Here is a 25,862-nt window from a genome sequence, read left to right as displayed (position 1 = left end):
TATGATATTTCGATGCCCAAAATAAATATTGAATCTACAGTGATGGGTTGGATAATCAATTTTTCCCTTTGCTGTGCTGCTCAGTGCTAAAGAAGGGTTCTTCTAATTATAACCAAACCAGTAATGCTGCAATGCAGTTAATTTTATACATCCCATTTTATGACAGACTGTAATGTTACAGAAGTAAGTGGGAAATGTAGGAATAGGGCTGCATAGTGATTTTCATGTGTGGGATTCACAAATGTGATAAATTTCAAGATGTGGGAGCAGGGTCTTCTAGGGAAACTGAGTGTCAGGGCTGTCTTTTCTTACAACCATGAGTTAAGTTCATGCTACTAGGAAAGATTAATTTGCCACTTGTATTTTCTGTGCTTAAGCAACAGCTCTGAAAGACAGTTCCTTGGCTATTTCTGCCTTCTTGGCCAGTTGAGAAAATGTCTTTAAATCAACAAGTAATTATGTTCTAATTTTTTTAAAATATGACTGAAAAGGCATATTTTTTCCCCAAGTCCTTAAACTGTTTCATCTGAGTAATGATGATTAAAAGTGTTCTCTAAACACTACCTTCACACAGCTTTCAACTATTTCTGTTTAGCGAGCATAACATTTCAAAGTGGTTTATTTAAAAATGTCACTTCCATCCTCTGGCTTTAGAGGGTTTTCTGGGGTCTTGAGGTTTAAGTTTCTAAATGGAATTGGAGGAATATTGTTTTAATTTAATACAAAAATTTGCCTTTAATTAAAAAAAAAAGCCAACAAAACCAAAAGTGGTAGTTCCAAGTCAATCCCAATTGTTTTTCAAATGAGAAAATAAATCATACAGACCTTTTCAGAAAAGTACCTCAGGTATTTGACAAGGTTCAACATGAAACTTGGTTATTTTTATCTCTTTTACATGGACAGTGATGACTTTTTATCAGAGATAATTCTTGTATTTCCTTCTCAACAATTTACTGTTGCTGGGAAATATATTTTAAAAAGTTAATTTTTCCATAAATATGAAGAGTTAAACAGTAAGAGTATAAAAAGAATTGGGAATTCCTGGTGGTTCTGATTCTCCAAAACTGGGTGTTACTGCATAAGGGTGTCCCTAAAGGAATGTCTTCATCTCTAGGCTGCAGTCACAGGAATTTTGTATTGTCCCTTCCCAAACAGTTGCTCAGCCTCATGTTAGGCTTCTTTGCCTTTTATCAGAGCAGATACTGGGCAGTAAATCAGCTTCATCTCAAGATGATAATCTTAATTATCCATTTAATGTAATTGATGTGAAGGACTCTTAATGGCACCAACTGCAGTGTGACTTCTGATAATGCCCAGTCTTTTAATTTTTAATTTGTATCCTGAAATTTTTTCATTCTCTTTACTGTATGGCTGTTTTTCAAGCTGAGATGTGTAATGAATTTGCAAGTTAAAAATTAATTTGCTGTTGCCACCATATGGCTCTGAACATTGAGAGTGTATGGGTTGCATGAGTAATGGCTCAAAGATAAAATTTTGACTTAAGTTATAGGCCGCTGAATAATCTTATTTTAAATCAAATGAGCATCTGATTAGGGGAGGTTATTATTGCTGAGGTGGTGACTTTCTGTGTAGCTGGAGGGAAAATAATTAAGGCTGTTTAGTTTCTGGGAATGTCTGCAAAGAATATCTTCTTAATAAATCAGCAAAAAAAATTGGTAGAATTTTACCAATCATTACCTGTAAGCTAATCCAGGAAAAGCTCCATGAATTAAAGTGTTACTATTTAAGCAGCAATGAACGAAATGCTCCATCACTAATGTAATAAAAATAGCCTCCTGCTTACTGTTCAGTGGGGTTTTTATTAGATTTTTTTTTTTTTTTTGGTCTCCTTTATTTGCTGGAATTACCAACACTTGAGATGAGCTGCTTTTGGAGGTGCTGAGTTTTTTAGTGTTGGCCCCAACCCAGCAGAACTCCAGAGGATAACTTAAATACAGAGTTCCAGTGAGCAAAGCCAAAACTTTCCTAGTTCATCTTGGATATCGTGGAAGTGTGCTATGTTAATTTTACATTTTCATCACGTGCCAAGGTTGAGTTTGTGCTCCTGAGATGGTGCTGAAATGACTAAAGCCTGTGATTTCACTGAACACTCATTTGGTGTAGATTAGATTAAAAACTATTCCTTGCTCTTTGGAAAATCAAATTGTAGCCAGAGTGTTCTTGTGCAACTGATATGACTGCTCTCTTTTTGGGTTTTTTTTCCATCTTTTCCCCGTCCCAGGGTCAGTACAGGCCCTCTGACCTGCTGTGTCCAGAGACCTACGTGTGGACACCCATTGAGCAATGCCTGCCCTTGCTCGAGCACTCCAAATACTCCCGCTTCAACCAGGATGGAAAAGCAGGTAAGGTTACAAGGAACGATGTGTCTGTAATTTGTCTGTCTTTTTATAACTGCTGCTTTTATATCTGCTGCTGAAGCAGTATGGAAATCTTGCCTGTAAAGGATGAAAAGGGTACAATCCACAACTCCTGCAGCAAACACTAGTAAAAGAGAATTTTATCTTTTAAGCAATGCACGTTTTAAGTACATTCTGTCCTGTAGACTATAAGTAGTTCAAAATTAACACATATTGCTGCCTTTCAGATTATTTTCAAATTATATTTGCTATTCTGGGCATGAACAAAACCAGTCAAATAATTGTTCCTCACTTACATTTCAGTTGGGTGAATGCATAAAGGAATTAAGTTGGAATCAATACAGGAAAGTGGAAGAACTGGAGAAGCTTAAAGGCGTCAGGTGCTTTTGTTAAGAAACAAAGTGTCAGATTTAGTTTAACAATCAGTTAAACATTCAGTTTAACAGTCAGTGGATGTGAAGAACACAATAAACAGCAGAAGCACCTTAAACATCTTGACATAGTTTTACACATTGTGTACAATAGGTACTTAGTGATTTACCAGGATTGACTGGTTGAAAATATTACTGACCAGAACACAATACAGTGATGCTAATGTAAAACAAGGCAATCAAATGGAAAAAAAAACCCCCATGTATTTGCTTTAGTTACTGACTCTCTGGGAGCTGTGTTAGAGGATTCTTGGTGTTGTGCTTGGGGGGAAAGGGAATAACTTTTGTTATTAATTACGACTTGTTGAATATCCTCCTCTTGAAGTTTTCTTTCTCCTGTGAGTAACAAATGAGTGTGGCTGTGATACTATTCAGAGATGTGTGGTATTATTCAGCTCAAGAGCATGTAACACTGTGGTCTGTTTCTAGACACCAAAGCACAGATTTACCTGAGTCTCAGTAGTCTTCAGCAGCTACTTCTTTCTTTTTACTCTTTTTACTTTTTGCTTTATTTTTCCTTTTTGATCCTTTTACTTTTTACTGTAGTTTAGTAGGACTCCCTAGGCAGTTAACTGTTTGAAGGGCAGGATGTAGGTAAATTAAAGGAATTTGAAAAGACTGCTTAAGCAGGACTGTGGAGTTCTGGAAATGCTGTTGAGTTCCTTGCTTTTCCTCACCTTGTGGCTGTTACTTGGTTGCTCAACAGGAACACTACTACTACTACTACTACTACTACTACTACTACTACTACTACTACTAATTATAAGAACTACAAAGCAAGGTTCAAGTAAATACATCGTTCTTAGATTGATGAGGGGAAATTGGAAAAAAATTACAAAAGTAGAAGGAAGAAGGGAATGGTTTTGGAGGCCAGTGGTATTTGGGATACTCTTGGTATTCAGAAAGGAGAGTGCTAAACTGGTGCCTGTGAAGGTGTTAACCCCGTGCAAGCAGAGGGGCAGCATCTTCTGGATGGTGTGAAATCCCTGTGGCATAGCAGGCGTTTGGAAACCACAGGAAACAAAGCTTTGAGTCGTTATCAGCACAGAATATCTCGCTCCAGACGCTGCTGGAACTGTGACTTGTGTCCTGTGGTTTAAGGAAATTAAAACATAGCTGCACGTTGAGATGCTCTGGGCCTGCTGGGAGCTTGTAGGCATCAGGGGTTTGAGTTGCTGCTCAAAGGAAGCCATTTCTCACCAGTGAAATCAGTTCCCTTCCTCATTCTTTATGTTCTCCAACAGTCACTAATACGAGTTTAATGACGTTACAGTGAATTTTAAAAAGCAATACAAATGATGGTGTGCTTTATTCCTCTTGAATCAGCTTTCTGTAGCACTGTCCATAATTATGTTGGTTAAGTAGGGCATGATTTATCAGGAGTGGGACTTCCAACGTTGAAACCAAGAGCAATAACCAGATCCAATAAACAATTGGGAGAAATGATGTGACTTTCATTGCTGCCTGGGGCAGTGAAGCAGTCACTGGCAATGGTCATCTTCTAATACTGTGTGTAATGTCAGAAAATTTCAGAAATATCATTTCATACTAACTTTTTCATAATTAGTATGAGACATAACTCATGGGTGCATAATTTTCCTGAGTTTTTGAACGTGTTTTCCTTCCTTTAGAAAAAAAAAAAATCTAAAAATTTATTAGGTAAATTTACCCATTTCCAGTTCAGGAGAGTGCGTTATGTGCTTTGACCTTTCAAACCTCTGTAATATGGAAAGGATTTTTGAGTATTCATACACATTACATTGCAGAGCTCCTTCCTAAATAAGATTTATTTTTACTTTTCTGGAATAAAAATAAAAAGATGCTCATAAAAAGTGGGTTGTTTTTTTTCTTAAGTGTAAGAAAATATTTATTTATATAACTCATGTCTTGAAACAGATCCTTCATTTTTGTTGTCTGTTCACTTTGAAAAATGTAGACAACCTGGCATCATCTTATAAATGAGAGAGATTTATGAAGATTCTGATATTACTAACCAGTGGCCAGGCATTTATTCAGAACTAAGTAAGTAGTTAGTGAGGTGGTGCACTAACAGAGGGTTTGAATACTGATGCAATCTGGAAATGGAGATAGTGCTAAACTTCATTTCATGGCCATTAGCTGTAAGTACAGATGGAGATATGCTAAAGAAAGACAAAGTTAATTAAAAGGTTGCTCTGCAGTCAGTGACTTTGATAACACATCAAGCTGATGAGCAGAAGTCAGTCACATGATAGCATTTGCTGAAATATTCCTGGGCACTCATTAGCTTCCTCCTCCCAAACTGCTCCTCAGGGTTTTACTCCATTGGTAACTTCACTAGCAGCCTTACCCATGAAACAAGAGCAGTATGGAAAGAGTTATAAATAATTTACTGATATCCTGGCAATATTCTTATCCTTCCAGTTTCTATTTTCTAGACTAACTCAGTGGCATGTCTTCTCTCTTTCTAACATCTCTTGAGGTTTTCGGTTTGTTGCTTCTGGGAGAAGTCTGTGAAAAATGTCTTCATGAAGCAAAATTTTTATGAAAATCTACTTTTGGGATGGTAATTAAGTTAGTGAGAAACTTCAAATCTTTCTATCAGTGCTGGACTGCCAAGACCTTTAAAAAGAAACTTCAGACGAGGACAGATACAATCCCAGTCTAAGAGTGGTGGCTTCAAAACCTTCATAGTTACATGACTGTGTCACATAATTCGGGGTGTACATGGTGTCAGCCAGGGTGAACATGGGGCTGTTACCCAAGTGAAAAAGCTTTATCCAAACTTTTAGGCATGGCCCACAGCAATCCCAGTGGTGGAAGCTGCTTCCCACCTTCCTGTGTCTGCAGAAGCTGTGTGAGCAGAGCTTTAGAGCTGCACTTCAAAAGGACTTCAGTGCTTTTTCTGTCTTAACCATTTCATTTGCTGAAGTTGATAAATTGGCTAAGCTAATACACATCTGTTCAACTTCCTGCAGATCTAATAATAGAGTGAAATCAAAATGGCATCGAATGGAATACATTAATTAATTAAAATGAAAGTATTTTCTTCAGTGTTGAAAAATTGCACATAACAAAGGCATAACAGAGGCTCCTCTGCCTTTGCTTTGTGTGTTCTTGGAGACAAGACACTCTTTGCTCCAGAGGGTATGGTTAACACAAACCATGATGGATGCAAAAGGGTGGGATAAAGAGAGAGAGAGAGGCACTTCTGGGTTTCCTGGTCAATTATAGTAGTAGACTAAATTATAGTCTATTAATAGACTAAATAGTATTAGACTAAACTGACCCTTTTGTAAACATCACTGTGAAGGAGAGTTTCAAAGAGAGGGATCTAAGGAAGTATCTTAGGTGTCTTTCAGAGTTTTTGGAGAAATCTTTTGCAGTATGAGAGTTGTAGGAGAAATTAAGAATATGGAGACACAAAGCAGTTTCCTTCAAAAGAAATAAATTTGTCTGGGATAAGATCCTGTAGTCAGAGGTAGAACTTCACTGCCTGCAGGTGCTAGGAATGAAGATGGAGTGAAGCAGTGTATGGGAAGCTTTAGAAGTGTGGATCTCTGATGTGATCAGGGTTTGGGCAGCTGGCAGAGATGTGGATGGAAGACAGGAAAAGAATTTTCCAGTAGTTCATGGAGGTAGAACAAGGAGAAGGAAGACTTGACAAGAGCAAGCTGTCGAAATAAGTGGTGGTAGGATTCAAACTTGAGCATCTTGGTAGATATTTGTAGCGGTGAATAAGAGGCTGTTATTTGGATACATCGTCTAAAGAGATTACAAAGCCAAATGATTCAGCAACCACCTTCCACTCTTTGTTCTTGCTGCAGAGCAGACTTTGCATCTGCCACCTCTGCACAGCAGAAAAGGCCTTTCTTCTTCCAGCAGAGTGGAAGTCCTTAGAATAACTCAGGCTTCAGACTGTTTCTAGCTGGTGTGAGCCTAAGTGATGATAGGCAATGGAATCCAGAGGAGATGGTTTGTCTGTTCTGGGCTTTCCAGTGATCAGGCGGTGGCTGCCCAGGAGCTGGGCAAGGCTGTGCTTGCACAAAGGACAGATGTAGAAATCCAAAAAGCCTTTAAAATTGCCTCGTGCTCACATGTAAGCCTTAACCATCAGAATAAAGCAAAACATAGACCCAAAACAACACTAAAATCAGTGCCTGAGCTTCCCTTCTCGGGAGAAAGTCCTGGGACACTACACAAAGCTATGGAGAGGTCAGAAAACTCTCCCTTCACACTCACAAGAATCACACTAAAAAACCCAGTCCATGTAACACCTCATAGCAGATCACTAGTTTTTGACTTACTGAACTAAAGAAAATTACTTCAGATTTCCAGTCTTTCTCTGTGGTAATCCTATAACTTTTTATTACAAGCTTTTACCAGATTTTTTTAAACTTATAGGAATATAAGCTGAAAAAACTGTTTCTTTAGAAATACATCTTTCTATATATTTTTTATCTATGCTGCTGCTCATAGTAAGCTAGAGTAGTAAAATGCAAACAACAATCCCAGTGTTTAACAACTTCTGAATCCTCTTAGTAGTGATTGCATTATGTATCTTAATGCTTCTTGCAAGAAACTGAGTGTTATTAGTTCTAGTAAATAAAACTTAAATAAAACCAGAAATCTACAGGCATGTGCAGTTATACAAAACTCTGTTTATTTTAAATATATGTTTTTGTGCGTAATGCTTCCACTAGAAAAATAATTTGTCACAATTATTTCAATAACTATGATTTCTAATGTTGTGTTTTTAAAACATTTTATTTTATGTACAATTTAGTGCACTTTGTTGTTAAAGAGTAATTCAACGTTTTATATTTATTGTGTTTGTGAACACAAGTATTTTGTTGACTTTTTTTTCCCCATCCAGTACAGAGAGTGTTTAATTTTACAGTATATTTTAAAAAATTAGTAAATTAGTGTGGTAGTGCTCTTGATCCTCCTCCTGTTTTGAACACAAAAGCCACGATCACATATTTATGTCCTGAAAGTGAACTGTGGTTGCCATTTGGTCCCGTCTCAGAGTTCACATCCCTGGCAAAGGGCTGTATCCGTGTAGGATGGATGTAGGCAGAGGGATTTGGATGTGGGCAGAGGGATTAATGCAAAGGCCAGGATATGTTAATGTTTGTAAGGGTGGTGTGATGCAGATTAATGTTTACAAGGATAAATGCACTAAACTTCTTGAGACGATGAAAATGTGGTCGCAAAACTATCACAGATGGAAAACATTAAACCAATTGTTTAGAACTGTGCAATCATCTGATTTGGGAGAAATTGCTGCTTTGTTTTAAAACAACTGCTGCTTATAGGTTTATTTTTTAAGGTAGTGTTGTGTCCTTCAGAGAGTTCAGAAACAGTTTAAATAAACTGAGAGATCATGAACTAAAGTCTTCTAAAGAGGTAACTTTCCACTATTATCAGAGCCATAGGTAATAAATTTGAGTTCTGTAACCAAGAAAAAGACAGATATACCACTTCTTTCTAGCAGCTCCTCTAGAGGAGACATCTTGCAAGTTTCTCTCTGTTTCTCATTAAGTTATTGAAGACTTAGAGCCATCAGAATGCATATTTCTAAATCCAGTGTGATCCTTGACTGTACAAGATGTTTAAACAATGAAGATAATGCCAATAAGGTGTAGCCAGGCACATTTTCCCCTCACTTTTTAGTATGTTTGGATTAAATTGAAATGACTGGGGCGTGGGGTTTTAGCCTCATATGCAGTGCTTCTGTAATAAAAAGGAAATGTTATTCTCTTAATTTGTGGGTTCTAAGCAACAGCCATGGAATAAATTGGTGTGTGGGTTAGTAAAAGCAAACTTTAATAAATATTTGTGATTTAAAAGTTTGTATTTATTGATATTCTAAATATATCTGCTTATAACATACATGTAGCAGACTAAACCAGTGCCCCTCAACTGACCCAGTGTCTGACATCTGGTGTGGTTCATGAAACCTGTGGCTTGGACTGGAAAATTCACAAAAATATGTGTTAATCCAAGATGACCATCATAGAGATTGTGAAAAAAATGGATGTGTTTTGAAATTACTTTTTTTTTTTTTTTGAGGACTTTGCTTGAAAAATGAAGATATCTTGGCATACTTCACTTCTCTTTGCATTGAAGAGATGACTCTTAGATGGGTTTATGCTCAAGATACTCTTTCACCTTTTGAATGTTGTGATATTTGATTTTCTAGCAGAATAATTCTGCTTTTTTTTTTTTTTTTCCTTTTTGGTGAAGATTCAGGGGAATGTGGGGAAGGGCAAGGATTGCCAAGTCTTGTAGGAATCATTTTCCATGCTCAGAAGGTGTTAAGAGCACAAGAGCAGGAATTAAAAGTTCAGTAATGTGGGACAAGTAGAGCGATCATGCAGATTTTATTTCATGCTGAGGACAATGAGCATGTGGGACTGGTTTCCAAATGTGATAAAAGTTAACAGCTGTAATTAGGCACAGGCACAGAGCAGCCATGGAAGGGACACCACAGGCATGTGCTGAGCCACACTCCAACATCCACCAGGGAAACCTGTGCCAGGGTCAGACCTTCTGGAATGATCCTCGTTCACTCCCTGCTCTGCTGACATCATCTCAGCTCCTCACGTAGAACATAATTGATTCCATGTTTTAATTACTTTAGCCAGCAAATTGATTCCTGTAATCTGATTTATTTAGCTGATAAGCTACTGCCAATTGCTTCAATTTTTCCTATTCTGTGGAAATGTTTGCATTTGTAATTCTCAGCTTGACTCTCGTCTCTGGTTCTTTTCCTCCTCACATATCAGTCTTAATGAGGACTTTGCCCTTCTTTCTGGAAGATCCTCTTGGTACTTTCTGCCACGTTCACTTCTATGCAGTTCAAATATTTTAATAAATAGTATTTCACTCTTTTGCTGCTTCAGATTTTTTTTTCCTGTTTTCTTCCCATTGTTTTGGAGCTGTAACTCCTTAAAGCATAACCTCTGACTTTTGTCTTTTGTACTGGCATTTCATGGAAGAATGGTATCATGGAATGGTTTGGGTTGGAACAGATCTGAAAGCCCATCCAGTGCCACCCCCTGCCATGGGCAGGGACACCTTCCACTGTCCCAGATTCTTCCAAGCCCTGTCCAGCCTGGCCTTGGACACTTCCAGGGATCCAGGGGCAGCCACAGCTTCTCTGGGCACCCTGTGCCAGGGCCTCCCCACCCTCCCAGGGAACAATTTCTTCCCAAAATCCCATCTACATCCAACCATCCTGCAGCTTTAAGCCATTCCCCCTTGTCCTGTCATCTCCACCACTGTCACCATCCCTGATCTTTCCCATGTAAGGTGCATTACTATTTTCAACCATTAATTCACTGATTTAATAATGTGTTTGATGTTTCTGTCCCACCAGTAGCAGAGTCACTTCTGATTATGTTCTTGAGATGACAGGTCCCTTGCTAAAGGCTCTTCAAAGATATCTGTGCAGTTTTTGTTCCCTGTTAGCCAGCAACTTAGAGTTGCTTTCATGTGCTGTTTCCAAGTGCTTGTTGGATTTTAACCATGATTTCCCCTTCTGTCTCTGAAGAGAAATGAATAACTCAAAATGCAGAACATTCCTGTATTGTTCTAAATAACTGGGATACTTCAAGGAACAGGAAAGCTCAGCTAACAAAGGTTCTGAGAAATGTGGAGGACACACACTGATGAAGCAGAAAGCTTGGTCAGGCTCCCCAGTGCTGACTCTGAGCAAATAAAACTCCCCAGAATCAGAGCTGGGTGTTAGAAATGCCTGTGGGGTCCACCAGAAATGAGTCAGGTCATGAATGAGCCTGTAAAGCTTTGACTCTGCTAGTTCTGATCTGCAAATCTGCCTTGTGCAGACTGCTGAGGGCCTGGAGGCTGCAGTCAGGGAACCTGGGGTAGGGAGAGCGTGCACAGGAATGAGAGAGAATCACAGAACATCTCACAGGGCCCCTTCGTTCAAAACAGAGCTGTACCTGCTGTGGTTCTGCTTCTGGCCCTTGTCTGCACAGTGTACTTAAGCTGAAGGCTGCAAGTTGATTAGATAAGCAAAAAGTGTAGTTAAAACAGGAAAAAAACAAGAAAAAGAAGCCCCAAAGTGCCCTGGGTGTGCAGTTAATATTCTTCATTGGCAGTTCACATTCTCATTTCTTGTATCTGAAGTCATCAAGAATAGTGTTAGAGATTCAACTTCTTTTGAAGTGACAACTTCCTTTTGTCCTCTGGAAGAACATCTAAAAGTAAAAAAGTTATCTTTGTCAACTTGCCATCAACTAGATTTTTTTTCTTTTTTTTGTCATAGTATTTTGACTTTGGAGGCAGTCGATACTGTTTTCACATGGGAAGTGTTCAGTCTCATTTAACTAACATCTTCCCTGGTATTAATAGGATTTCTTGCACTGCATTCCTAAAAAGCAAGTCCTTGGAGGAACATCATTATCACTCCTTGACAGGACAAGAGGAAACGGCCCCAAGATGAGCCAAGGGAAGTTCAGGTTGGATATTAGGAGAAGTTTCTTCATGGAAAGGGTTGTCTGGCACTGAAACAGCTGCCCAGGGCAGTGCTGGAGTCACAATCCCTGGGGGGATTTAAAAGCTATGTGGATGTGGCATTTGGGAACATGGATTAGTGGTGGGATTGGCAGTGCTGGGGGAATGGATGGACTTGATGGTCTTAGAGTGCTTTTCCAGTTTGAATGATTCTGTCATTCTATGATTTAAATCTTGCCCTTCAGTAGCCATTTCCCAGTCACCTTTTTTCAGGATAATATATCGAGGTAGGCTACAATAATTGCATTCTATGAGAGCTCCTCAAATAAACTGGGAATTTTATAGATACTGTTTTATGTGCATCTCTTCCAAACGTTGGATTTTAGTGCTGGGCAGCACAGTCAGGGATTGTTTCCAGGTAAGGCAGAAGCCGTGAATTGCAGCTGAGCCCCCGAGCTGCTGTGAGTTGCTGCATTGACAGGAAATGTTTTCCACTGGCCCCTGCTGATGTTTACTCCAGGAATAACGGGAGTCCCAGCACAATGAGTTATTGTTTCCGCGGCGCAGCGGGGCGAGTGCGTTCCGCCGCGCGATCCGGCTGCTGCTCCTCGGCCTGGAGCTGCACATCACAAACCAGTTGTAGGAGTCCAGGCACAAAGCCCAAAGCTTTGGGTTGGAAGATGCCTTCAGGATTTCCCCTCGTTGCCACTTCCTGTCTTTGCCCGTTTTAAGGATCCCTATACCTGTAAAACTGCAATTCTCCTGTTTTAAGGGTCATCGGTAAAGTTTTGATCAAGGTGCCTTTTTCCACTTACAAACATGTTCTTTTTGAACAGTGGTTTCAAAAGTTCCCTTTTTTTGTTAGAGTAACTGCAAAGATTTGGCTGATTGAGAATATCCTGAGCATTTTACTGTACTTCCTTTGTGACTTGTGCTTTCTGGTTTTAATTAAGAATTCTTTTCGTTGAATTTTTGTGTGTTGTTGTTTATGCTTCATTTTAACTGTACTCTTATTTTGGTTTGAGTTAGTATTTTTGTACCCCAAGGCATAGGGGTCTTTAATATTCCTTAATGTATGAGTCTAGTTTGAAAGAAGCAATATGAGAAAAAGCATATTTCAGCTCACTGTTTTATATAAATATGACTATTCATGGGTATTGCTGATTGTCCCTTTTGTTTTTGAGGATGACATCCTATACTTTGCTGGTGAACAAAAGAAATTAAGCTTTAAATTGAGTAAGAAATGAGCTTAAATTCAAAGGTCAGAAAGATCTGGCTTCTGACTGCAGTGGAATAATTTTCGATTTCCAGTAATTAGTATCTCCTATGTTTCAGTCATAAAATTTGAAAAGTTAATGTGTTTCTTCCTTTTGCAGTTTCTTTGTTTTAAAATCATTGATCATTAACTGTGACAAGGTCATGTAAACCAGATGTAGCTTTTCTTTAAAAAAAATTCGACAAGGCTGTAGTGTTTCTCAGATAAATTAACTTCACCATAGTGCAACCAGCAAGGGATGGTGCTTCTTTTCATCATTTTTACACCTCAGTTTGAAGGCTTGAGTATCATGAAACTTTTAATCTCCCTGTAAATCGAATTTTTTTTTTCTTTGATTATAAAAATGGTAACATTCTGTTCATCTTTAAAAACTGTGCAAATCCTAACTGCTTCAAAATTGAAAATTAAAAGCCACAAGCAACATGAAACAAAATCAAAACTCCAGCACATCCATGGGCTGGAAATGCAGCAGTTGTCAAGTGTTTATCTTCATACTTCTTGTTCTGTGAATTTAATGCTTAGAGGTAAAAATAATTCTTTTGAGAATCCATTTTTAAGCAAAATGAAAACTTAATTTATAATGTGAGTTTCCTTCAGTGTCTGCTTTCAAAGTGAATCACAGGTTTCAGTTAATGGCACAGGTTTAAACATTTTAATTTTTGAATTAGGGTTGGTTCTTTGCCTTTTCTTTTCTTTCTTTCACTGTTTTATCCTTCTATAGTAGGGGAAAAAAATCCAGGTTCTCTATGTAGTATGGATGCAGAATTACAAAGTGAAGAGGGCCAAATGCTTTCATTATTCCAGGGAGTTGAAGGAGCAAATAAAGAAACTGAAACTTATGATCAAAACCAGCAACATTTCAGAGTTTAGCAGGAGTTCCACATTTCTTTCTGTGAGTTAGAAATGCCAGTCCTCAGTAAGGCTTCTTACTAATTCTGAGTCCATTCTGAGTACAGAAAATGTAAGAAATATTTTCCTGTGACTAATGTGGGTTGTTTTGGAAATTGGCAGTTGTCCTTTCTCCTATTTAGAAAATAGGAAAGTCAATAAATTTGTCACTTTGTTTTTAATTATTTCTTCACTTGTTTTCCTGTAAATGGAAAAAAGCACTTTAAAAAAAAAAGTTAGATTGCTTCCTTCTCTAGATTATACCCCTGAAAAACTTAAAATGTCATTTTTGTGAGGAGTCTCTCCAAGGGGAGGAGGGAAGAGGTACCATGGCTCTGAAGAGGAGCAGTACAGGATGCTGCAGCTCAGGCTGCCCTTCCTCATTACTGTTGATCAAAACCAGCTTGGCCCAACAGCCACCACCAAAAAGCTGATTTAGTATAATTTGCTACAGAAACCTTTGAGCCATCACCCTTTTTTCAGCGTGGTGTTGGCTCCCAGGCTCTTGCAGAGCTCACTCTCCACTCTCCAAGGCTCCCTTGTCCAGCTTTGCATGTGCTTACCCAGCTTTCTGACCAGATGGAGCTGGTTTTCACTTCAGATTATATTAGGTAGTAATAATAAAGGTTAATGCACTTGAAGAATAAAAATATTTGGATGTGGGCTTCCCAAAATAATGTTAGAAAAATGCTAATCCACCCCTGAGCTGTAAGAAAAAAATCCAGACCATGAAATTCTGGATTTCTCTGAAAAAGCACACTGCTGTCCACCTTGCTGTTGCTGTGAATAAAAAAGGTGAAATCACTCCTCCTTGTTTCGTGCTGGCATTTCAGCAGGAATGCATATCAGCATTTGAAAATGATGTTTTGGTTTCAGGAGGGAGCTTGTAGTTTTAGGGGGAAGTTGATTTGGGTTGTGCAAAGAAATAAGGACTGGATTGTACAGGAGGTTGTTAGGCTTCCTGCTCCTCACGTTCCTCCTCATCCCTGGAGTGTAAAAGCCTTTTTTGGGGTGAGTGCAGGCTGAGGCTGCCTTTGAGCACTTTTGGTGAAGGTGGATGTGTGAGCTGGGTCAGGAACCCAGACCAGTGCCTGCCAAGCCACGCCATTGCATGGAGAGGCTTTGGATCACTCCTACTCCTTGCTTTGTTTCCTGCTGGTACTTAGCAACATATCTGATATGCTTTGTGTTTTCAGAAAGGAAATCCTCCATGTGTGAATTCCATTTAACAGTGGTATGGGGCTGGGAACAGAACATTTTAACACCTCTGTGCAGTCTTTATGGGATCAAGGTGGCAAGGTTGAATTATGAGTGAAATCTCTCCTATATTCAAATTTCAATAGACAACTGCAGCATAAATAATTCGCTGCTTTAGGAGTATAGAGGAGAAAAGAAAGAAGTGACAGGTAATTTATTCAACAAGAGTTCACCTGTATTTTTAGCTCTGAGACTTACAGGATAGTATTTCTCTTTTCAGTTGGCAGCTGCAGTTGCCCAGTTTCCTAAGATTACAGGAACTTCCAATCTATATAATTGATTGCTCTGTATTTTGTGTATCTAACATCCAGACTATATTGATAGATGTAACTGAATTAAGGGATGAAACCTTGTATGTTTTTTATGTCAAATGACAGTGTCTCTTCTGTAGACTACAATAAATCAACAGCTCAGGAGGTGAAAAATGAGAAAATGTGAGGAGGAAAAAATAAGTCCTTTTAAAAAACTTTTTAGTGGTAAAAGTACTGCATTCAGTAATTACAGTAATGACTAAAATTGCCCTAACACACTGTTCCACTATCAGATCAGTCAGGGTCTTTCCAGAAATGGAAGTCACTAAATAAAATTTCTTTACTAAAGCTTGGAAATATAGGATGGTTTTTTCTTATTTGCAGCAAGGAACTTTATTTAATAAAGCATTTGGTCTCATTTTGGACTGTGATTGCTGCTGTATCCCGGCATCAGCCACATGGGGAAGGCCTGTTAGAATTCAACTGGCATCATCTTGAATAGAAAGCAAATTTTACCACGTGCCACTCAACAGGAGCAGATACTTAATTTTTCTTACTGGGAGAGTAATTTCTTTGTTAAAGTTTTCCAGAGCCCAATCTGCTTTTATTTTCCATCAAATTATCTTAAATTTATTCTGTTTATGTTTAAATTGTGTTTAAAGGGAATAGTTTCCTGAATTACTATGGTGTTGCCTCCAGACCAGAAGCAACTGAAAGGTGGTTGAGTTTTGACTTTCAGATTTGTTATGATGGTGACACAAGTTCCTATTTGCCTTGTCTAAAAGCTTAACTATGTACCTGAGATTATTTTACTTACACTTAAGATCTCAGTAAAAGGTTTCTTTTTCAGATAGAGTTTAAATTACATACATTTAAGTACCTTTACAGAAGGTTATTTTTGCTATTAAAGCTTTTATTTTGAGGGGAGTCAGTGGAAGAACAGGTAATCATTGTAGAAATGTGGAATGTTATTTTTCATGGCAAGGAGGCAACGAGGAAAAGTGGAGTAAGGGCACAAATGCTGAGCAGCAAGAACAGCAAGAACTTCAGCTGAGCCAGGAAGGCTGCAGTGAAACCAAAGGTACAGTAGCTTTAGTCACTCAAAGAAATCAAATCTGGGGCCAGCAGCACTGCAAGCCAGAGGATGAACTCACCCAGAGTATCAGGCTTTGGGAGTGTTTGAAATCAATGAGTATCAAACAGTGAGTAGGGAACAGCTCTAAAGTGCTTTTGGCACAGAGCTGTGAGGGCTCAGCTTGGCCTAAATCCCTCTCGGGGCACAGACTGAGAGTCAGCCTAGAGGTGCAGTAAATAGAAACTTTCCAATTTAAGAAGTTAAAATAACTTTACACTTGTGTCACCTCCAGAAGCTAAACTTGCAAATTTTTTCCTTGGTAAACTCTCAGGAAGGAGGAGGATGTAACAGAAGAGGCAGAAGGGCTGGTAGTAAAACCAACCTATTGGGATATCAGGGAGGTGTTGGCCACACATCAAAACCCTGATGGATTTCAAAGAGGGAGAGAAAGCCATAAAGTATTTTTGACTTGGTGTTTATCTAAAGCAATTGCCAACCATAATTAGTGGAGAGCACAATCTTAGCAAGTACTACTCAGATTTTCTTCCTTCAGACCATGTTTTCCTGGTTAAGTCTTAAGAAACACATTGTGCTTTCATGTCAGGAACCAAAACACAGATAAAAGTAATGAAGTAATTCCAAACTTGGTAAAGCAGCCTTCATTAAGTTTCACATACTACATTCTTGCAATCAGCAGAAAAAAATTTATAGGCCATTTCTGGATGAACGGGGGCAGATTCTTCAGAATGTCTTGCACAGAAAAGCATTTCATGACCTCCTTTGTCTTAAAACATAAGGAAGCATTAATTAAAAGCAGAAAGAAGGTCCAAAAGTAAGTCTTTGCATAGTTTATGTCCCAAAATACTGGTGTTCCAGTAAGCATCTCTATTCTTACTGGAATTTATATGGTTCTATTCTCAATCTTATGTTTCAGATTCTGGGTTTACTCTTCTTGGTGACTTTTTGAACCTAAAGTTCAGAAAAGTCCAAGATTTCTTTTCCTACTGTTTCGTAATAATTGTATTAATTTATCCTGCAGTGGCCTCAGATGTGTGGCACATTCCCTGAGTTTCTTTAAAGGGTTTTCTAGCACTGTAGAGCAAATTTTTCTGACACACAGCAGCTATATAACATTATTATTCAGCAGTAGGAACATCAATGGGATTCATAAAAATAAGGAAGTTTTAACTTGTTCAACAACACTCTTATGTGTATGATTCTGGATAAATTAAGTCACAAGGTGTATGTGAAGGTAATAAGGTTTAACTGTGGTGTGTGTATCTTTGAAGAGGAATTGTGTTGTACCCACCCAGGGAGTGCTTACACTGCTCACCCTGTTGATCTGCAGAGCTCAGGGATCAGACTTGAAGCAGGGACAAGTAACTCCTAGAATGAAACTCAGAAACCACTCTGAATGAGGGGAAAACAGATTGGGGCTGGAAGGCCAGGGAGTTTCACCTGGGAAGGTGGTTTATTGCCTGGTGCCTTAGCTAAGGAAACAGCCTGGAGGGTTCTTGCTGGTTTTAATACGTTTGTTCCAGTTGGTGCTGGTGGGTTTTGCAAGGGGTGCAGTAATGACAAGTCTCTCCTGGTCGGTTCTGTTTGAGTCTTTCCCAGATAGAGTTTGACTTCTGGCTCTAGGAGCATTAAATGAATGTGAATTTTTAAATACAGCTGTAGAGGTGTTTTTAGAAATGCCATCCATCACCATTAGAAATGTGTGATGCACAATTTACCTTTTCACTCATTGTGAACACAGTTCCTTTGCAGGCTGGGTTTTGTTTCCAGCCACGATTCAAGAATGCTCTGCAGCTCAGCTCTGCTTCCATCTCCAGATGACTTTCCTCACTTCATGTGGTTTTCATTATGCATACTGGAGTTAGTGGCATAAATTAAGGTGATGTGGACACTATAAATAACTGGGTTTTGTGTTCTCTGATTGCCTCTGCAGTCGATGAAGGTCGCCTGAAGGAGCTGGGCAGGGTGAGAGTGCTCCACAAGAGAACTGTGATGCCTTACAACGTGTACAAGAAGAGAAGGAAGGGGCCAAGTGACGAAGCCAGCGTTCAGCAATATGCAAGTCTGGTGGGACAGACGTGTTCAGAGAGAATGCTGTTGTTCAGGAGTTGAGAGCCCCTGAAATGGCATTTCAATGGCGCCACATTTCATTGCACTGCCACTGGATGATCTGTACCATAGTCGTGTGCTGGTGTGCCCACTCAGACAGGCTGAAGCACAGGTGTATAGCCAGGCTTATGTCAATACATGGTACTGTGTGTAAAGGCCAACTCCAGTAAATCTTACAGTACAGCAAGGCTTTAGCAATATAAGTTTAGCGAAACACGCTTGCAGTATATTTTAATTAAGTAGTTCTAGCCTTTCTATGCATTATGAATAATTCTAAGTATCTAAGCAAAATGAAAAACAGGTGTCTTTTTTTTTTTTTTTGCAGTAGAGACGAAGGTTGACTAAATCTAGATTAACAATCATTAAATTACAGATGTTTTCAAATAGCACCTTGGGTATCTGTCATTAAAAATTGCTGTAAAATTCATGCTCGCATTTGTACACTCCTAAAATCTTGCAAGAGAACTGAACCCTGCTCTTACTTTCTGGCATGATACAATTTTATTTCAGCAGTATGGTTAGAAAACAGGAAGAAATTATTTTCACTGCCCATTCTTCATTAGTTTAAAGCAGCAAGTCAGTGTCAGAGGTCCTAGCGAGTGTAGGAGTTCGTGGTAGGTTCTCAGTGGCAGGGGATGCAATGCTTTGGAAAACTTTCCCCTTCAGAGAAGAAGCAGAACAGTTGCACTATAAATATACCAAAGATATGCAGCCAAGTGGCACAGTGGTTTTTGGTATAAGCCTTATCCTTTGTCTAACAAGAGTGGGTATTTCAATGCACATGGCTCATGTGAAATAGAGCTCGGAAGGTTTATCTTGGAGCTCTCAGTGCACATTTCAGAACTATGCTAACAAAAAAAAGACATAAGGTACCACTGCTGGGTTTTGTTGAAGGTGCTTTTTTTCTGCAGAATTTTACAGGAAGACTTAAATATCATATTCCTGCTTTTTTACTGACTGTTTTGTTTCTGGTGCAGCAGCTCACGGGTTACCATCTTTAATAACATTTTAGTAAATACTTCTGTTGGAAACACAGGAAGTTGTGATCCTTTATGAAAGCACTTTATTATCTCTATCTATTATATGAACGTTGTCTGTGTCCCTATCAAGTCATACAAGTTGTAGGAATTTGGGGAAATAACACTGTTGTATAATTCAGTAATGTATTACAACATTGTAACATTACCAATGCATTTGTGTTTCTTATCTCCTTGGATAACAGGGGCTGGTATTTACCTTGAATCAACTTGGAGTTTCCTGTTAGCCTTTGAACAAAGATTCTCATTCAAGGATATATGGGTGGTTTTCCCCCAGAAAGGAAACAAATTCAGTTTTACCTTCTGAGGGTTACATCTCCTATCATTCATGGGTTCACTGATTTAATTTTAAACACTTGGCCAATATTATTAATCATTAATTTTAATGTGGAGCAGATGTAAGAACTTGGGGAATCAAGTGCAATGCAAATTTAACTTTGTTTTTTCATATCTGTTTGATATGAAATTACTGCAATATCGTACTATTATTGATAGAGAGCACAGCTTCAACAGCAACTTTAAAAAGTCATTTTATGTTTTACTAATTGGGCTGTATAGTATTGATCTACTCCCAGTCTGCAACAGAAGTGGTCATTCATGTCAGCATCATATCTGGTGTGTGTTCATCTGTTGCCTGGTACTGAGAAGTTTCTTTGCACTGTACCTTCTAGTTTGCCCATGCCTTACCTCAGCCTGCTGCCATGGGGAGAACCACTAAATAATCCTTGTGAAGATTATTATGAAGAGTTCCTTTTTGTGGAGAAAATGCTTGTACCCCTCTGTCCAACAGTGTAAAGTTTTCTGCCCACACAACATGCTGAAAAGTGGTGATGTCCATATGGCTTGCAACCAAAATAAACGAGAAAAACTTTATGTGATATAAAATCAGTTAACAGGCACTGAGGAATTTCACTATGAATTGCAAAACCTTAAAGGTTATCAAAGCCATTTAAGGATGGCCTTGCTGAGCTCCTGGAGAAGTTAAAGTTTCTGTTAAATTTCAAGAGAGCAGACTTAATGTCCCCACTGAGAGTTCCTGGAGAGCTCCATCTCCTTGTGCCCGTATTTGTTACTGATATGCCTTGGATTAGACTTTTATCTGATGCTCTGTTTCTCCTGGGGAGCTGTTAAGGACTGCAGTTAAAGGAAAGTGAGAGAAGTATAAACCTGAAAACTGAGCACAGCTTGAAGTTGTCCTTAGTGTGAGCACTCGAGGTAAATGACCATTTCCTGTGAGGCTGAAATGGTGCTTTCACTTTCTGACCTCCACTGGGGCTGCAGCACCACGGCAGACTGGGCTCCTGGCTCTTACTCAACTCAAATATGGATTTATATTAAAATGCAAAACCAGGCAACACTGAGATTAACTCAAAGACTGAGTTCATCTGATGTGGTTTGCTGAGATCTGACTCACTTTAGTGTTATTTTTGAAGGAAACTGGTGCAGTATTTTTGTGGACTGATACCTCTATCCCTGTTTTTAGAAGGGGGACAGAGGCTGAGGATGAAGTTCTGTAAATTTTGCCTGTGACTTCAGTGGAGCTGAAAATTCACCACTATTACAGTTTTGTTTAATATATTGTCATTGACAATTACTGAATTTAGAGATATTTAACTTAGCACAAGCTATTTTATAAGATTTTTTTTTAGTGTAGCTAGTTTGTGAGAGTCAATCCCCAATGTAAGGTTGCCTTGTTCTGTCATCTGTTGATAAATGAGCATAAGATGGTGGTAAGAGAATGCAGAGTTGTGACCAGTGCTAAAAAAATGCCATTTTTTTTGTTTTAATTGGAAAGAAATGAGAAGCTTACACATTTCCAGCATCAATACATGTCAGTAAATGCAAAAGAACCCGCATGTTGAGTTTGTAATTGCTTTTTAGCAGGCCTGTTTGACTTGCAAGTGTAGAAAATAAAGTTATTTCCAGTCTCTGTGAATTATTATAAGAAATAATAGCTCTGAATGTGATTTCTGCCTTTGGCTGTAGGAATTTCATTATCCTGGAGATTGACCAAGTGTCCAGTGAACAGCAAAATCAAAGACTCCATCAAAGGGTAGCAGTGATTAGAAGGGGGACCTGCAAGTTTAAAATCATGTTCAACACACATGACCTGTTTTGGAACTAAGTTTTAGTTCCAGCCAGGTTAATGAAGAGATTGCATGAAATATAATTTATAATTAATTTCTGAGTAGAATAAAACAAAATAAAGAGACTTTTCACAAATGGAGACTAGACAGGAGTAGCTATTTATTTGAGTTCAGCTTGGTTGAACAAAAACCTGTCCTGAATTAGAGAGCCAAACCAGCAACACAGAAATTTGGATTGTATGCATAAAGATAACCAAACATTGCTTCATTTTCTGACTGAATGAGGCAGAATTCCAGCTAATTCTGGATTCCTGAACGAGACTTTTCTCACAGCCCAGCACCACCATGGCTTGAAATGTTGGTTGGACTTTCTCTGTTCCATTGCTCCTGTGGAGTCTACATCCATCAATCTTTTTGAAGTTCTGTGAATGTCTTTGCCAGGTGATCACTCTGAAGCTCCAGCCTGATCAGCCACATATTTCAGAATTCCTTCTCATCCTGGTTGTCCCAGATAATCCTCCAGACATGTATTAAGTGCTGTCCTGATCAGACTCTCCATCTCCACTCAAGCCTTAATGTCTCATCTTGCTCATTCTGTCCCAGCCCTGCTACAGGGACAGAAGAGTCTGCATTTGGAAGGGTGGAGGCAATTTTTAGGGCAGAAATCATCACTTTTCAGGGAATCATCAGCGTTTCCCAAAGCATTGTAGCCACATCTTGTACCCAATATATTTATAAAGCTGCACCTCCAGAGCCTCCTGTATGTAGTCCTAAAGACTGAGTGTAAAAAAGCTGGATTACTTTTCCACTTGCCACATGGTTTGGGTTTTTTAAGTCAGTTAAAGTGATGGATCATAGGAGCAGATGTACAATAGTAACTCATCCTCAGTGTAGCTAGTTGTGCTCAGTGGGTTTCTAAATGAAAGTGTTCTAGAAATTAATCTACTCTATGCATTTTATAGCACATTTAAAGCTCATCTCGTGAGAGCTTTGTTTTCTAACAGCATTAAAATAAGAATGGAAATGAAATTAATTAACATATCTACCGAAGTACAGCATATATGAATGCTGGCTATATTAATACAGAACAATCTTAACTCTGAAAATGGCCTTACTGCTCATCTCAGACAAGTAGCAGCTCAGAAGCTTTCTGGCTGTATTCTTTCTGGTTATGTTTTACTGTTTTGATGTTTATTCATTTCCTTATTATAACTATTCCCATCAGATTTTTGTGCTTCCCATCAGTTATTTCCACTTCAGTTTTTGACACATAATACATGTGTCTGCCAAAAGTCCTGCTGAGAGATTGCTATCAGGACAAAAGAAAGTGTTGGAAAGTCTGTTAAGTAGTGAGAAGAGAGCAGAGTCCACAGGGACACTCAGTCTGCAACCTTTGTGCTGCAGAAAAAGCAGGATTTATTTATAATTTAGTCTGCTGCAGGCTTAAATAAATGTGTCAGATTTCATTCATTTCCCTTTGTCTGTGACATCTGATTGTCATTGTGCAGGAAGAATCAATGGGGCATTGTGGAACAGAAAAATAAATTAAGGGCAGTGCACTGCGTTTATGGCAGAAAGCTTGAGTTAAGGAATGAAATCACATGAATTTTGTTGGAATTCTCACTCCATGTCTGCAAAGAAAAAAGTGGAGGCTGCATGGGACTTTCAGAAAGTGTTTGTTGCTTCTCGCCTGTCTCCTCCGGGAGCGGAGCAAGGACACATCCACCACCCCAAGAGGATCCCTCACTGTGTGCATTCATCTCTAACAAAGCTCCTTGGACTGATTCTGTGCAGCAAATACGTAAATACTGAAAGTTCTTAATACCCTCTATCTAATTTTCATCCTTGTGGTTGCAAGTGGCCCTGATTTGATTGGTCCTGCCTGTGCAGGGCCATCGCTGAGGTTCCTCTTTGCAGCAGCACCAGACCTTTTGGGGGACAGCTCAACCTGCTGTGTTTTTTGTAAATTGATCCCAATTACCTTTCCAAAATTTGTGGTTTTAAGATGATTTATTGAGCTTTCTTAAGTATTGCCCCACTGATCCACTTTTTTAGGGCAGTGCCCTAGTGCCAGCTGCTCCAGTAATTGAAGCAATAATTACTTCAGTGTTGCACATTGGCAAATAAATGTTATTGTTTCCAAATTACAGTCACTATCCTAACTGATTTTTCTGTTTAACACAGATCTCTATTTGCTGTGTATCTACCACACTTCAGTAAAATATGGTGGAGAACCAGCCCTTACTGTCTCAGCAAACACAATTTTTCTCTCCTTAACTGCTCTGAACCTGCAACCACCAGATGGCATTTCCAGCCTGCGCAGGTCATTGTAGCATTAATGTTATTTCTTGTCTGGGTATCCAAATTTTCTGAGTCTCTTTTATTTAACGTCTCACTCTGAGTTTAATTTTTTAGTCTCCGTTTAATTGGGGTCTACCAGAAAAAAAAATTAAAATTATCGGGTGGGGTTGACAGAGTTCAGTGGTGTTTTAGTTGACTGAAGCACAAATTTGTTAAAAGTCAGGATTAAAAGCTGTTTCAAGACAAATAATCTAGATTTTTATAACACTGAATTTATTAGATATGTTATACTACCAGTATGTTACTGAAATCAAGATCCATAGGACAATTGCAGAGGGGTCAGCTGGCAGATTTACCAGTCCCAAAATGCTTTTGGTGCTGCTCCTTTCCACGTTCCAACCAAACTGTGTGCAGCTGGAGCATTCATAATGTCTAACGTGCATTATTTTTCTGCTCTCTCCTTATCCCTCTTTCATCCTTAACCTTACTTTGATACCAGGATTTCTTTCTCACCTGTGCAGGGAGTAAAATGATGTCGAAATAAAGTTTCTAGTAGTGAAATAAGAGGTCAGGAGACTGCAACACTTCATTGCCAAAGGCACTGCAACCCATTTGTTTTGTGAATGTATTTGTCTCTGTTGCTCAAGGTGAAAACAAAGGCACATCAGCTGAAAAAGCAAGGTTCCCAAATTTAAATTAATTATTTTTTTTTCACACAAATACATTGTTGCAGTGCTCAGAAACGTGGAAGAGGCCTGGCTGCAGCAGCTGCTGTGTGTGTCCTCAAATTGAAAATTATCCTCATCCCTGAAATTTTTGCAGTCCATAAAATCCGAGATGTCTTGAACATTCTCCTTACTAAGCTGGCTGTGGTAAAGGGAGTGAAAAACTGCTTTTCCTGGGCAGGGACATCTGCCACTAGACCAGGCTGCTCAAAGCCCTATCCAGCCTGGCCTTGGATCATTCCTGACACCCCTCACCTCAAATCAATCCAGGTGATCCTCTCAAACCTCCTGTATTCAGGAAGTTTTAATCCTGTATTCACCCTGTTTCATAGGATGGAGATATTCTAGGAACCCAGTGCAGTATGATTAAATTGGAGCTTCTGCATCTTCTTTTGGTCAGATTTTAATACATTAAATTTTTATTTTTCTCTTATTGCCTTGTATTTTAAAATAAAAATAGTTCATATTTACACTGTGGGGAAAAAGCAGAACAATTAAATAGAAAAATGAGATTTGCTAAAATTAAAAATGGACATTCCTGAAAAGACAGAACTCTCCTAAAAAAAAACCCCAATCAATCCAAAGGAGTGAAGTTGTCAAAATACACCTCCCATTTGCAGAGAGGAATGCACTTTGTATGCCTGAAGATTCTGATACTTTTTAACAGCTGCTTTTCCATCCACACTGCCTTTGCGTTTTTGCTGTCCCCTCAGTGTTTCTTCTGCACATTCGAGCATCTTTCAGTTCTTTAGACTTCTTAGAAAGGGATACATTTATCTGTAACAGGAGTTCAGAAGCAGTGTAGCCAAGTGCTGTGTGCTGTTCATCGTTACCTTGCAGAGTGACCTGGGAGAGCAGGAACACGTTGACATTTGCAGTGGATAATCTATTGATTCCTGGGACAAAACAAAGGCAATCAGCGGCAGGGCTGTAATTGTTTCATTAAGCCCCATGAGCAGCACACTGTACATTGATCCAAAATGCCTCTGAGCTGCAGCTTCTCAATGTCATGACTCTCCCCATGGGAACCTTCTTTTTTAATTTGCTGGTTCTTGAGAGCGCTTTGAAGTCTCCCAGCATGGCTGAACCGCTGTCCCTGAGTGCGACCCTGGGCCAGGTAAGAGATTAAAACCCAGGCAGCTGAGTGGGAATGGTTTCCTCCCCTTCTGTATTTGTTGAGGCCTTTAGAAGCAACTCCACTTTTCTTAAAAGTGAGGCCGGGGAAGTCAAATACTCTCATATCTGGCCTTCACCAAGCTGCTTCTGAATGGGCTCCGTGAGCATGTTCGTTTTTTCTTACTCTGCATCGAGCACAAGTGACATGGTGCCTTTAAAAGTCAGCAGTCCATCCTCATTAGAAGCCCTGCAATCACTGGTGATGTGTAGAAATACCTGGGTATTTAATAAAAAGTTCAATTCTGACATTAATAGTTGGATATTTAATAATTTTGACTCTGACATAAGAAGAAAGCAGTTCCCCAGTTCCTCTCCCAGCCGACATCTGGGATACTTCTCAAACCTCTCTGTACCAATGTTCATTATTGTATTTTATGGTAAGTAAAATCA

The 25,862-nt window shown here is 39.0% G+C and overlaps 1 protein-coding gene across 4 annotated transcripts in view; it reads left to right on the top strand.

Moving 5' to 3' along the window:
• Positions 1 to 21,119, top strand: part of ATE1 (arginyltransferase 1) — a 70,552-nt gene extending 49,433 nt beyond the window's left edge. For all 4 annotated transcript variants that reach the window (XM_042019501.1, XM_042019499.1, XM_042019498.1 and 1 more), the window contains exons 11-12: positions 2,243 to 2,363; positions 17,971 to 21,119. In XM_042019501.1, the coding sequence (XP_041875435.1) occupies positions 2,243 to 2,363; positions 17,971 to 18,149 (300 nt within the window). In that variant the 3' untranslated portion in view covers positions 18,150 to 21,119. The remainder of the gene's footprint in view (positions 1 to 2,242; positions 2,364 to 17,970) is intronic.
• Positions 21,120 to 25,862: the final 4,743 nt, after the last annotated feature.

Source organism: Corvus kubaryi, unplaced genomic scaffold (genome assembly GCF_017639235.1).
Source record: "Corvus kubaryi isolate FWS band 111438036 unplaced genomic scaffold, C.kubaryi_AGA036_p1.0 138, whole genome shotgun sequence".
In the NCBI taxonomy this organism is placed as follows: domain Eukaryota; kingdom Metazoa; phylum Chordata; class Aves; order Passeriformes; family Corvidae; genus Corvus; species Corvus kubaryi.
The sequence above is the reverse complement of the archived record's forward strand: the minus strand, read 5'-3'. Positions and strand labels throughout refer to the sequence as shown.